The sequence below is a fragment of the Balaenoptera borealis genome, assembly GCF_965194805.1.
Source record: "Balaenoptera borealis genome assembly, chromosome: 2".
Taxonomy (NCBI): Eukaryota; Metazoa; Chordata; class Mammalia; order Artiodactyla; family Balaenopteridae; genus Balaenoptera; species Balaenoptera borealis.
In genome coordinates, this window is record NC_138867.1 from 36,057,384 (window position 1) to 36,071,896 (window position 14,513).

Below are 14,513 nucleotides of genomic sequence, written 5' to 3' on the forward strand. Positions count from 1 at the left end.
TATTTGCTATCAGTTTTCTAAACAAACAGAATTAGCTATGTGCTTTTTCTACCTAAGTAGAAGAGAAGATTTAAGAATGATTTTCATGACTGATTATATTAAAAAATGCATGCTGAATAATATATTTAACAACAAACATCAACAAATAATAACAAATGTGTGAGCGTGAGAACAAATCAAAATGAAAATAACTTATTAAAGTATAAATTCTGTACTGTATTTTCTAAAGTTTTTGCAATAAGCTTGTGTTACCTTCATGACTGGAATAAAAACAAAAAAGATTTTTTAAAAAATGCATGCTGATTGTAGAAAATCTAGCAAATGCAGAAAAACATAAATAAGAAAATAAAAATAACTCCAAATTCCAGAGATTTGTTCTCCCAATCATTGTTTTTAAAGGCATGGGTATACACACAATTTACACAACTCTCAGCATACATAGTATTGCAGCCTAGTTTTTCACTTTATTATGTCCTTTAAAATCTTTTTTAAAAGATGCTTGTCAGTGGTCTCATACTGTTCCATCATATAAAGGGGGCATAATTTATTATTGGACGTTTAGGCTCTGTCATTTTTTGCTATTATAAATAATGTTGTGATGAACATCTTTCTATATAAATCTTTGTGAGCATGATTTTCAATGTACCGTCCGTCCTTTGGAGTCCCTTGATTGGTGACACGTACCTCTGCTAACTGATATTTGACACATGGGGCTGAAGCTGTGTCGCTAGAACTTGTTAAGAAGACAAATAGTGTAGCAGTGGCCTGTCTCATGCTCATAAAATAAAATGGATACAACTATAATTTTGCAGGCCATTTATTTGGTTAAAAACTGGATGCCTCATTGATTCCACACACAACATATCCCAAAAGAATGAAGGTGACCTTGGAGACAGCCAGCCATTCAGAATCCAATTAATCAAGCCTCAGGATATTTGGTTCCCAACACCAACCACAGCCATCATGATCTGTCAGATTCTTGTTACTCAGAATTTAGGAAGGGATGTAGGTTCGGTTTAGCTTGTGGGTGCTCTTCTGGAAACAACAGAAGATCTCAGTCTTTAACTCTAAGGAATGTTGGTTGTGGGAGTGGCAGGCTTTTGTAGAAAGAGTCTAAAATTTAGTGAGCTCTACTGAAGACCACCAAAAAGAGGAAATCTTCATTTAAACTTGAATGTCACCTCACCAGAGGACTGGAAAAAAGCACAGTCTTAGAACTCTGTGCTTCTAGGACATCTGAGATATATAGCGCGTCTATTTATAAAGTTCTTTAAACTGGGGTCTCATTTATTTTGTCAATATCTTGCAGAATCAACAAAAATTAAAATCCATATTAAAAAGAAGGACCTGAATTGGTTTCCAGTTATTTAAGCTACAGGCACCAAAGCTTAGCATTCATCTCTAATAGCCTAAGAGGATGAAGGTTTTACCTTTGATCTAGAATTTGTTTAATCTTCTAGGACAGTGCAGGAGATTCTAGGTCCAAATTCCAGGTATTTAATTTGTTTCAGTTTTGATCTCTGCTTCATGATGACAATTTTATCAACTAGCTCTTAACACTTATTGTACTAAATTGCTATATTAATATTAATGTCATATAGCTGATTCACTTTGTTATACAGCAAAAACTAACACAAGGTTGTAAAGCAATTATACTCCAATAAAGATGTTAAAAAAATATTAATGTCAAAGTGTGAAAAATTCAACTGGTAAATGGTATGCAAATTAGCCTAATGCAAACTTAAATGGATTCCTGCGCTCAAAAAATCCTTTGAAACAAAGGTAACTAAAGTGGTAAAAAAGACCAACCAATGACCATTAAAAGGGAAGATTGCTACAAGTTAAAGAATAAAATACTTTAAAGCAAACAAGCAAGCTTGACTGATTTTAATCAAACAATATGAATGCAATAGCTGGTATAAACCTTTGATTATATTATGGGGTGTAAACAGGAAACATTTTTTTCCCAATCACAGTGCTGTGGGTTGAATTGTGTCTGCAGTAAAAGATAAGTTAGAAGTCCAAACCCCTGGTACCTGCGATTGTAAACCTATTTAGAAATAGGGTCTTTGCAGATGTAATCCAGTTATGATGAGGTCATTAGAGTGGACCCTAATCCAACAAGGCTGCTCTCCTCATAAGATAATGCACATTTGGGCAGACAGACATGCACAGAAGGAAGGCAATGAAGGTGGCCATGAGGTGATGGAGGCAAAGACTGGAGTGATGCATCTACAAACCAAGGAATGGCAAGGATTTCTGGCAAACACCAAAAGCCAGAGGAGGCGGGGAAGAATCCTCTCCTAGAATCTTCAGAAGGAACGTGGCCTGGTGGACAGATTGATTTCAGATTTCTGGCCTCCAGAACTGTGAGACAATATGTTTCTGTTATTTTAAGCCACCCAGGTTGTGGTACTTTGTTATGGTAGCCCCAGCAAGCTAATAATAGTCATGGTTTTCTCTAGGTTCTGCCAAATCCCTGTCTTCTCTTGCCTCAGTTAAGTCTGAGACAGATCACATGGATTTCTGGTCAGTCACTATTTTCAAAAGTCAGTCCAGTTTAAGTCTCTAATCTTATATCCAGTTTACATCTCATCTCTTTCCCCACCTCCAGTGTCAGCCAGGCTTCTGGGTCAGAGGACTTGGGGTAGGGGAGGGATGCGGATTGTTCTCGCAAATTTCCTACCCCTCATAGAAGTGATGGAGAGGCATGTCTCATTCTAGGACACCTTGTCCCCTGCATCTGCTGGGTCTGGTGTTGGAAGGAAGTGGACTCAGAGAGATGGCAGGAGTCAGTGATGGGGTGTCCCCTTTGGTCTTGTTCTCAGTAAATCTGGTTCTATGTTATTGGTGGCCCCTGTGTTTCCCTGGGGTGGTGTTTGCTTTTCTCCTACCAACACCGTCCCCCAGAACTTCCTGTGAGAGAGGCAGCTAAGTCTCCATTTGGTGCTTTCCATAGGTTCGTGTCCAAGATGCAAGGTGGCCTCAGAACACCTGCTTTTCCTCTTCTCTCTGCTCCTTCCTATGGAGCCATGGGAACCACCAAATTTCTCCATTCTTTCCTTACACCCTGGGACTGAGATGGAGAAAGGGCTGCACCCATCTTTTTCCCAGTCATGCCACAGCACTCCCTTGTCACTATGGAAATGGTGCAGACCACTCTGTCAGCATCCTGCCTTCAGCACGCCCTAGGCAGGAAGTGGTCTTGTGCTCCTGTAAGAGAGAACTCTCCCGGTGTGAATCCATGCCTCCCAGAAACTCCTCCAGCAACCTGCTCACCAGTGGCAGCTCTAAGATTCCACAGCCTCCAGCCATCGAGGGCAGCACTGTATATCCTGGATGTAGGTGCCCTAACAAATGATTCTTTCAAGGCTTTGGTTGCCTGGCTTCAGTGGATACTTACAGCATCCTCCTCCTCCTCACCAAGGAGAAGAAAAGGACTTGAGGGAGATAACAGGACTCTTACTATGAACACTGCCTCCCTGTGCCTGCAGATCCCTATGGCTCCCCTCCCACCCCTAGTCCTGCTGTACAGCCTGGAAAGGTGTGGAGCTGGTGTGAGAGTCGTCAGTCCTGAGCAAAGTGTCTTGACTCAGTTGGTGGTGGTTCTCCTTTGAATGTGGGAATATTTAATGCCTAAACTTTGCCCTCACTTTGGCGTCTTGGGAGTGCTGAGGGCGCGAAGCTTACAAGAGTGGCCTGCACCATATTTGTAGTGAGAAGGGTGTAGGGTAGCATGACTGGGGAAAAGATGCATCACTGACTCCTGGGCAAAGATCAATTCCCACTCAATTGCCGTTATACCAGGAAAATGTGTTCTCTCTTTCTTGGTTTTTCCCTTCCTCATACTTAGCCTTTGATATTCCAAGATGTTTTATATTTTTGCCAAGATCTTATGATTAATGAGATGGAGGAGTGAGATTTAATGTATAAGGCCTAAAGACGGTGCTGCCAGATGGCTGTGACTCATAGACCCCTTCCATTAGGTGGGCATCCCAGTGAGTTTTAGAGGAAGGGAATCTGCTTCCACTCACCTGCTTGGAGATTGGCTGGCTAAAGTTTTGAGATCATTATTTTAGTAGTTGTATTAGCCGTTTGATGACTCCATTTCTAGGCTAAGTGTTCTCAAAATGCGACACCCCTGATCATCATGAGCAGTCCCACATGGAAAGTTGTTAGAAATACAGATTCTCAGGCCCCACCCCAGAACTATTGAACCAGAAACTGGGGGTAGGTCGCAGGCATCTGTATTAACAAGTACTCCAAGTGATTCCAATGCGCACTCATGTTTGAGAACTGCTGTTCCAAAGATGTTTCTCTTCCCCAATTCAAAATGATACTCTAAGAAGTGGGTGTCTACATGGTATGGCCTAATACGAAAGATATGCCTTACCTTAAAAATTATTCCTTTGAAATTCTCTTATGATTTTCCATCCATCACACACTTTAGCTTAAAAGCTTTCTAATGCACTTTAGCTGAGGCAAAGAGAGTCTCCTAAGGAGAAAACCCCAGAAGTTTATTAACTACTTTAAACAAGGCAACTTCCACTTGAGTCCAATCATCCTTACTGTGATGCTTATTAACTATAGAATATCTCCTTGTGTAAGACGAGGATTAAGGATGGGACTCACCTTTCGCTGCATTATCTTCTCCATAGCAATTATCACCATCAAACGTACTATATATTTTATATGCTTATTTTATGTTCTGTATGTCTTCCTCCACATGAATGTGAGCTTTCTGAAGGCAAGGGCTTTTGTATGTTTTAGTCACTGCTGATTCCCCAGCACCTTAAGCAGTACTGGGAACATTGTAGACATTCACAATTATTTGTTGAGTGAATGCATGAAGGTTGGGTTTCAAGAATGTGTTATGCAAGTTGTTGTAGATTTCTATGCTTATTGATTCATTGAAGAAAATTACAGTTTTTGTTCTGATTTCTACTTGTCAGGATGCTTAATACCACAGGCTTCATAAGGTCCTCAGAAGTCCCATCATTTTAGTGCAACATGAACAGAAGAATTTATTAGATTGATGTGGAAGTTATTACCTAGGGGTATTCTACAGAGCATCATGGATGGGAACTGGACAGGGGAGAAGACACGGGAGGCAGGGAGAACAATAATGTGAAACGAACACAAAAGGATTTATGTTGGTAACTCCTGGATATGACAGTCTGCTGTTGGTTCAAGAGTGTCCTTTTGTAGGGATTATTTTGGGGCAGTAAATCTTTTTGTCAGTAACTGTGTTAGGTCTAACACCTCCCAGGATGCAGTATTTCCACTTTCCTGTTGGCACACCTGACAGCTCCTACTTCACAGATGTTCACTGTTCTCCCGCTCATTGATGATCCCATTTTGACGCAGAAGAGCTGGTTTCCACTCCTGAAGCACTGGGAGGGCAATAGGCAGACACACTTGGAGGTGGCAGCTGCAATGAGAGAGACAGTGTGACTCACCATAGTGCTTTAGGGTTTGATTTTACCTAACTTGTCCCCAGAGCAGTGAGCACTTTGGTGGCAATGAGTGAGAATGCTGGAACAAAGGCAATGACCCAACTGTGGCTGAATGGAGTGATCTGGGAATAAGAGAGGAGAGGGCACTGGTAAGTCAGTAAGATGCAAGAGCTGGGCTACCTCTGACACCTCCCTTTCACTCACTGCCCACATCCAATCAATCCATTTCCACAATGTCTTCAGTCTGTCCTTCATGTTCTTTTCTCATTGGCACCACCTGGGAACACTTATATAAGGTATCATTTATTGAGCCTGCACCATGAAACCACACACTATGCCAAGGGCTTTGTGTGCTTTATTTCATTTAATTCTCACAATAAACATAAGAACTATATGGCATTATACTAATTCTACAGATGAAGAAACTCGGCTCAGAGAGGTTAAGTGATTTGCCCATGATCCCACAATTAGTAAGTGGTAGAGGCATATTTTAAATCATGAATGACTCGCAAGCCTGAACTCTTTTAACATAACTCTGTGTCACATTTTTAATTTATTTCTAGAATATTCCTGGGTTATGACTAGGAATCTGGATTTTTTTTTTTTTTTTGGCCACGTCTTGCAGCATGCGGGATCTTAGTTCCCTGACTAGGGATCAAACCTGTGCCCGCTGCATTGGGAGGGTGTAGTCTTAACCAAGGAATCTGGATTTTTAATAAGCAGTTAAATTGGGTGATACTTTTATAAGGCCTGGTTTCAAAACCACCCTAACACTTCATAATTCATATAAATCTTGTGTTCATGAAAGAGTTTTAAAATGATCATTTAGGGGTAAACTTACCAAAGCCAAGCATATTAAATCAGTTTTAAGTAAATGGATATAGGCTCATTTATATACACTCATGTTTTAGTCAAAGTTCAAGATCCTCCACAGATGGTCTCAACATCCCTTCGCAACATTATCTTTTCTGCTTTCTCCATCCCAGGTAGAGTGACTCCCTCTCTCTTTCCCAAGCAAGACCCCGAAGGTGTTCCAGGTTTTGTCTTTTGCCCACACTAGCCCCTTCTTTTGCCGGACTGATGTGCTTTTTCCAGTTCCCCACATGTCCGATGTCTACAAGCCTCACCTCTTTCACGAAGCATTTTATAGCCACGTACCCCCACTGATGTTTCCTTTAAATAAACTTTAATGGTGTAAATTTGTCAGCACTACCTCTGATGTTTTTATACTTTCTTGTTAGTTAGCTTTCCATATGTCTTTCTCCCAAGACAGTTATAAGTGCTTTGTTAGAGAGCAGTAACTATGGTTCCTCCATCTGTTTATCCCATTCAGTTGTTAACAAGGTGCTCAATTAATTCTGCTTCATCAATTGATTTCAATTCTGAATTTGAGGGTGCAGGTATAAGTATTCAAAAAGAAATGTATTTGGTGGATCTGTGATAATTTATGTTGCCAAAATATCTGAGTCAGCCTGAGAATCAGGCTGTAGTCTCTTTGAGGCAGGTATCAGTTCTTTCCCATGTGTCTCAACTGATGGGAGAAAATAGGGAAAGGGAATGGGGAGATGATCATTAAGCGTATAAGCTTCCTGTCCTCAGTAGGAAATAGTTCATGAAAAGGCGTGAATTTCCCTTTTATGCCTTTGCCAACCAGCTAGAGAAATTCTAGTTGGGGAGAGTCTTGTTTGTTGTTGGAAACTATAGGGTTTGGTGAAGGACAGGAGACTTCTACCTCTAGAGAGGAGGTCAGTTCCCCAGGCTTGTGGAAAGGCCATGGTCACCACTCTTGTAGTATGGTTATAGCTTAAATACTCTTAGCAAGATGATTTTCAGATTATTAGCATGAAAAGGCCCTTCCTGCCACCTCCACTAATTCATGTTTCCATCCTTATGAAACCCTTCCTGGCCAGAAGGTATTTATCTCTCTTACCGCTCTTGTCACATACTGTCTTGTATTAAAGTTATTCATGTAATTATTTGGGAAAACTGTGAAAATTAACTCCCCAAACTGAACAATTTGAGGGTACAAAGCTCCTTTATCATCACACCTCTCACCTTATGGTGTACAGTGACTTTGGCATATTGGATACTAAATGGATGTTTATTGAATACATTTTCCCCTCCTGTTGGTTATGCTGGATATTTTTGAAATTTAGATAAAACATTTCATAGCTATAAAAATAGGCTCCTTGGGAAGGCTTCTGTGTTCTAAGTTTTGCAAAGTGAACTTCATGTTACTTTGAAGTTCCATTTTAAACTTTTTCTCATTTCATTTTTGATGGAGAAGGAAAAGAGCAACAAAGTACACAATGTAATCAAGAACACAATTTAATCAAGGTAACATTCAATTCAACTCAAGGTTAGTAATATCCCAACTTGCCATGAGTGGGTTGGGTATAAAATACATTTTCAGGTTCCTCTCTTTATAAATGCTGTGGTTTGTACATTGACGCTGTTCTGTAGTGCTACAGGAACAGAAATCTCTGTGACACTGACTTTTGCTCACCAACTAAGAAGGCTGGCACAGGCAGACCATATCTTTAGGGGGAAAAAGGCTTTCAGTTTTCTAACTGTGTGTAGGATCAAAGGATATTTTAAATGACTTAAATCTCTTATTAAGAAACGTTCATGTTTTAGTAGGACTACCCTAAGACATTCTGCTAACTTGACCAGTATTGGTAAGTATTCAAACTTTTTATGTTCTTTTTTTTTTTCAAGGTAACAGTAGTGTTTTTTGTTTTTTTAAAAATTGCACACATGTCTATAAACCTAATAAATAGGTTTTTCTATTTTTTTTTATACAGGAGGTTCTAATTAGTCATCAATTTTATACATATCAGTGTATACACGTCAACCCCAATAGCCCAGTTCATCACACCACCCCCTCCCCCCCCACCGCTTTCCCCCCTTGGTGTCCATACGTTTGTTCTCTACATCTATGTCTCAATTTCCACCCTGCAAACCAGTTCATCTGTACCATATTTCTAGGTTCCACATATATGCGTTATTATATGATATTTGTTTTTCTCTTTCTGACTTACTTCACTCTGTATGACAGTCTCTAGATCCATCCACGTCTCAACAAATGACCCAATTTCGTTCCTTTTTATGGCTGAGTAATATTCCACTGTATATATGTACCACTTCTTCTTTATCCATTTGTCTATCGATGGGCATTTAGGTTGCTTCCATGACCTGGCTATTGTAAATAGTGCCGCAATGAATATTGGGGTGCATGTGTCTTTTTGAATTGTGGTTTTCTCTGGGTATATGCCCAGTAGTGGGATTGCTGAATCATATGGTAATTCTATTTTTAGTTTTTCAAGGAACCTCCATACTGTTCTCCATAATAGCTGTATCAATTTACATTCCCACCAACAGTGCAAGAGGGTTCCCTTTTCTCCACACCCTTTCCAGGATTTGTTGTTTGTAGATTTTCTGATGAAGCCCATTCTAACTGGTGTGAGGTGATACCTCACTGTAGTTTTGATTTGCATTTCTCTAATAATTATTGATGTTGAGCAGCTTTTCATGTGCTTCTTGGCCATCTGTATGTCTTCTTTGGAGAAATGTCTATTTAGATCTTCTGCCCATTTTTGGATTGGGTTGTCTGTTTTTTTAATATTGAGCTGCATGAGCTATTTATATATTTTGGAGATTAATCCTTTGTCCATTGATTCGTCTACAAATATTTTCTCCTATTCTGAGGGTTGTCTTTTTCTTGTTTATGGTTTCCTTCGCTGTGCAAAAGCTTTGAAGTTTCATTAGGTCCCATTTGTTTATTTTTGTTTTTCTTTCCATTACTCTAGGAGGTGGATCAAAAAAGATCTTGCTGTGATTTATGTCAAAGAGTGTTCTTCCTGTGTTTTCCTCTAAGAGTTTTATACTGTCTGGTCTTACATTTAGATCTCTAATCCATTTTGAGTTTATTTTTGTGTATGGTGTTAGGGAGTGTTCTAATTTCATTCTTTTACATGCAGCAGTCCAGTTTTCCCAGAACCACTTATTGAAGAGAATGTCTTTTCTCCATTGTATATCCTTGCCTCCTTTGTCATAGATTAGTTGACCATAGGTTCGTGGGTTTACCTCTGGGCTTTCTATCTTTTTCCATTGATCTATGTTTCTGTTTTTGTGCCAGTACCATATTGTCTTGATTACTGTAGCTTTGTAGTATAGTCTGAAGTCAGGGAGTCTGATTACCCCAGCTCCGTCTTTTTCCCTCAAGACTGCCTTGGCTATTCGGGCTCTTTTGTGTCTCCATACAAACGTTAAGATTTTTTTTTCTAGTTCTGTAAAAAATGCCATTGGTAATTTGATAGGGATTGCATTGAATCTGTAGATTGCTTTGGATAGTATAGGCATTTTCACAATATTGATTCTTCCAATCCAAGAACATGGTATATCTCTCCATCTGTTTGTATCATCCTTAATTTCTTTCATCAGTGTCTTATAGTTTTCTGCATACAGGTGTTTTGTCTCCTTAGGTAGGTTTATTCCTAGGTGTTTTATTCTTTTTGTTGCAATGGTAAATGGGACTGTTTCCTTAAATTCTCTTTCAGATTTTTCATCATTAGTGTATAGGAATGCAAGAGATTTCTGTGCAATAATTTTGTATCCTTCAACATTACCAAATTCATTGATTAGCTCTAGTAGTTTTCTGGTGGCATCCTTAGCATTCTCTATGTATAGTATCATGTCATCTGCAAACAGTGACAGTTTTACTTGTTCTTTTCCAATTTGTATTCCTTTTATATCTTTTTCTTCTCTGACTGCCAAGGCTAGGACTTCCAAACCTATGTTGAATAATAGTGGTGAGAGTGGACAACCTTGTCTTGTTCCTGATCTTAGAGGAAATGTTTTCAGTTTTTCACCATTGAGAATGATGTTTGCTGAGGGTTTGTCGTATATGGCCTTTATTATGTTGAGGTAGGTTTCCTCTATGCCCACTTTCTGGAGAGTTTTTATCATAAATTGGTGTTGAATTTTGTCGTTAGCTTTTTCTACATCTATTGAGATGATCATGTGGTTTTTATTCTTCAATTTGTTACTATGGTGTATCACATTGATTGATTTGCATATATTGAAGAATCCTTGCATCTCTCAGATAAGTCCCACTTGATCATGGTGTATGATACTTTTAATGTGTTGTTGGATTCTGTTTGCTAGTATTTTGTTGAGGATTTTTGCATCTATATTCATCAGTGATATTGGTCTGTAATTTTCTTTTTTTGTAGTATCTTTGTCTGGTTTTGGTATCAGGGTGATGGTGGCTCATAGAATGAGTTTGGGAGTGTTCCTTCTTCTGCAATTTTTTGGAAGAGTTTGAGAAAGATGGGTGTTAGCTCTTCTCTTAATGTTTGATAGAATCCACCTGTGAAGCCATCTGGTCCTGGACTTTTGTTTGTTGGAAGATTTTTAACCACAGTTTCAATTTCATTACTTGTGATTGGTCTGTTCCTATTTTCTATTTCTTCCTGGTTCAAGCTTGGAAGGTTATACCTTTCTAAGAATTTGTCCATTTCTTCCAGGTTGTCCATTTTATTGGCATAGAGTTGCTTGTAGTAGTCTCTTAGGATGCTTTGTATTTCTGCTGTGTCTGTTGTAACTTCTCCTTTTTCGTTTCTAATTTTAGTGATTTGAGTCCTCTCCCTCTTCTTCTTAATGAGTCTGGCTAATGGTTTATCAATTTTGTTTATCTTCTCAAAGAACCAGCTTTTAGTTTTATTGATCTTTGCTATTGTTTCTTTTGTTTCTATTTCGTTTATTTCTGCTCTGATCTTTATGATTTCTTTCCTTCTGCTAACTTTGGGTTATGTTTGTTCTTCTTTCTCTAGTTCCTTTAGGTGTAAGGTTAGATTGCGTATTTGAGATTTCTCTAGTTTCTTGAGGCAGGCTTGTATAGCTATAAACTTCCCTCTTAGAACTGTTTTTGCTGCATCCCATAGGTTTTGGATCATCGTGTTTTCATTGTCATTTGTCTCTAGGTATTTTTTGATTTCCTCTTTGATTTCTTCAGTGATCTCTTGGTTATTTAGTAACGTATTGTTCAGCCTCCGTGTGTTTGTGTTTTTTACGTTTTTTTCCCTGTAATTGATTTCTAATATCATAGCGTTGTGGTCAGAAAAGATGCTTGATATGATTTTAATTTTCTTAAATTTACTGAGGCTTGATTTGTGACCGAAGATGTGATCTATCCTGGAGAATGTTCCATGCACACTTGAGAAGAAAGTGTAATCTGCTGTTTTTGGATGGAATGTCCTATAAATATCAATTAAATCTATCTGGTCTATTGTGTCATTTAAAGCTTGTGTTTCCTTATTTATTTTCATTTAGGATGATCTGTCCATTGGTGTAAGTGAGGTGTTAAAGTGCCCCACAATTATTGTGTTACTGTCGATTTCCTATTTTACAGCTGTTAGCAGTTGCCTTATGTATTGAGGTGCTCCTATGTTGGGTGCATATATATTTATAATTGTTATATCTTCTTCTTGAATTGACCCCTTGATCATTATGTAGTGTCCTTTCTTGTCTCTTGTAACATTCTTTATTTTAAAGTCTATTTTATCTGATAGGAGTATTGCTACTCCAGCTTTCTTTTGATTTCCATTTTCATGGAATATCTTTTTCCATCCCCTCACTTTCAGTCTGTATGTGTCCTTAGGTCTGAAGTGGGTCTCTTGTAGAGAGCATATATATGGGTCTTGTGTTTGTATCCATTCAGCGAGCCTGTGTCTTTTGGTTGGAGCATTTAATCCATTCACATTTAAGGTGAATATCGATACGTATGTTCCTATGACCATTTTCTTAATTGTTTTGGGTTTGTGTTTGTAGGTCTGTTCTTCTCTTGTGTTTCCCACTTAGAGAAGTTCCTTTAGCGTTTGTTGTAGAACTGGTTTGGTGGTGCTGAATTCTGTTAGCTTTTGCTTGTCTGTAAAGCTTTTGATTTCTCAATCAAATCTGAATGAGATCCTTGCCAGGTAGAGTAATGTTGGTTGTAGGTTCTTCCCTTTCATCACTTTCAGTATATCATGCCAGTCCCTTCTGGCTTGTAGAGTTTCTGCTGAGAAATCAGCTGTTAACCTTATGGGAGTTTCCTTGTATGTTATTTGTCATTTTTCCCTTGCTGCTTTCAATAATTTTTCTTTGTCTTTAATTTTTGCCAATTTGATTAGTATGTGTCTCAGTGTGTTTCTCCTTGGGTTTATCCTGTATGGGACTCTCTGTGCTTCCTGGACTTGGGTGGCTATTTCCTTTCCCATGTTAGGGAAGTTTTCGATTATAATCTCTTCAAATATTTTCTCTGGTCCTTTCTCTTTCTCTTCTCCTTCTGGGACCCATATAATGCGAATGTTGTTGTGTTTAATGTTGTCCCAGAAGTCTCTTAGGCTGTCTTCATTTCTTTTCATTCTTTTTTCTTTATTTTGTTCTGCAACAGTGAATTCCACCATTCTGTCTTCCAGGTCATTTATCCGTTCTTCTGCCTCAGTTATTCTGCTATTGATTCCTTCTAGTGTAGTTTTCATTTCAGTTATTGTATTGTTCATCTCTGTTTGTTTCTTCTTTAATTCTTCTAGATGTTTGTTCTTTAATTCTTCTAGGTCTTTGTTAAACATTTCTTGCATCTTCTCGATCTTTGCCTCCATTCTTTTTCCGAGGTCCTGGATCATCTTCACTATCATTATTCTGAATTCTTTTTCTGGAAGGTTGCCTACCTCCACTTCATTTAGTTGTTTTTCTAGGGTTTTATCTTGTTCCTTCTTCTGGTACATAGCCCTCTGCCTTTTCAACTTGTCTATCTTTCTGCGAATGTGGTTTTTGTTCCACAGGCTGCAGGATTCTTGTTCTTCTTGCTTCTGCTGTCTGCCCTCTTGGTGGATGAGGCTATCTAAGAGGCTTGTGCAGGTTTCCTGATGGGAGGGACTGGTGGTGGGTAGAGCTGAGTGTTGCTCTCTTTATGTTCTTTTTTTTTTTTTTTAATAAATTTATTTATTTATTTTTGGCTGTGTTGGGTCTTCATTTCTGTGTGAGGGCTTTCTCCAGTTGTGGCGAGCGGGGTCCACTCCTCATTGTGGTGCGTGGGCCTCTCACTATTGTGGCCTCTCTTGTTGTGGAGCACTGGCTCCAGACGCACAGGCTCAGTAGTTGTGGCTCACGGGCCTAGTCGCTCCGCAGCATGTGGGATCTTCCCAGACCAGGGCTCGAACCGTGTCCCCTGCATTGGCAGGCAGACTCTCAACCACTGTGCCACCAGGGAAGCCGTCTTTATGTTCTTTTTTAAAGGCAAACAGATTTCTAGGAATTGTGGTATTTAGATATACGTACAGCAAAGGGCTAATAGTAAAGATAGATTTTGACTAAATCATAAGCCACATATTGTTAGACAGGTTTGGAAAGAATAATTTGTGGGAAAAGGAAAGGAAAAAAAAAATACTCTTTGCAATAGAAGAGTTCCATGAAGTTCTTTCTCCATGATAAGTAAGGAAAACAGATGCTAACACTAAACACATCCCCAAATACCTGCGCTACCTATTGTGGTACAGACAGGAACCATTTATCCTCCCTGCTGTCCAAATCCCTTTTATTTTCTGTATATATTTTTGACAATAATGTTTGTACATTATAATTTTTAGAGAAGTTATATTTTAATTACATTATTTAAATAAATACGTAGTTGCATAGTATTTTCAACTCTTGTCTACCGCAAATTATTTTCTCTGAGAGAGATGTCAGTTGGGTAATGGTGTTGGTCAGGCAGCAAAAAAATGAATAGTAATGTTTACCTACATGGTGATTTAAAAATGATTAGAGTTGGGCACTGTACGTATCCAGCCCTAGTTTGCAGTCTCTTATGTGAAATTGCATTGTTTCGATACGGCATGAAGGTCAGAAGCCCCAGACACTGACCTGCTGAGTTGCCACCATCAGATGGCCTGCTGACTGTGCCACCCATGGTGACCCTCTATCATGGATTCAATCCCACCACCTGTCAAGGGAGCTGGGTCTTGATAATCAGTTTTAAGTGGATCAGGAAGAACCTGGATGTGGGTTATAAGGTCT

The 14,513-nt window shown here is 38.9% G+C and overlaps 1 protein-coding gene across 1 annotated transcript in view; it reads right to left on the bottom strand.

Moving 5' to 3' along the window:
- Window positions 1–4,998: 4,998 nt before the first annotated feature.
- Window positions 4,999–14,513, bottom strand: part of C6 (complement C6) — a 79,813-nt gene continuing 70,298 nt past the window's right edge. The window contains exon 16 of the mRNA XM_082379623.1: window positions 4,999–5,431. Within this exon, the coding sequence (XP_082235749.1) occupies window positions 5,256–5,431 (176 nt within the window). The 3' untranslated portion in view covers window positions 4,999–5,255. The remainder of the gene's footprint in view (window positions 5,432–14,513) is intronic.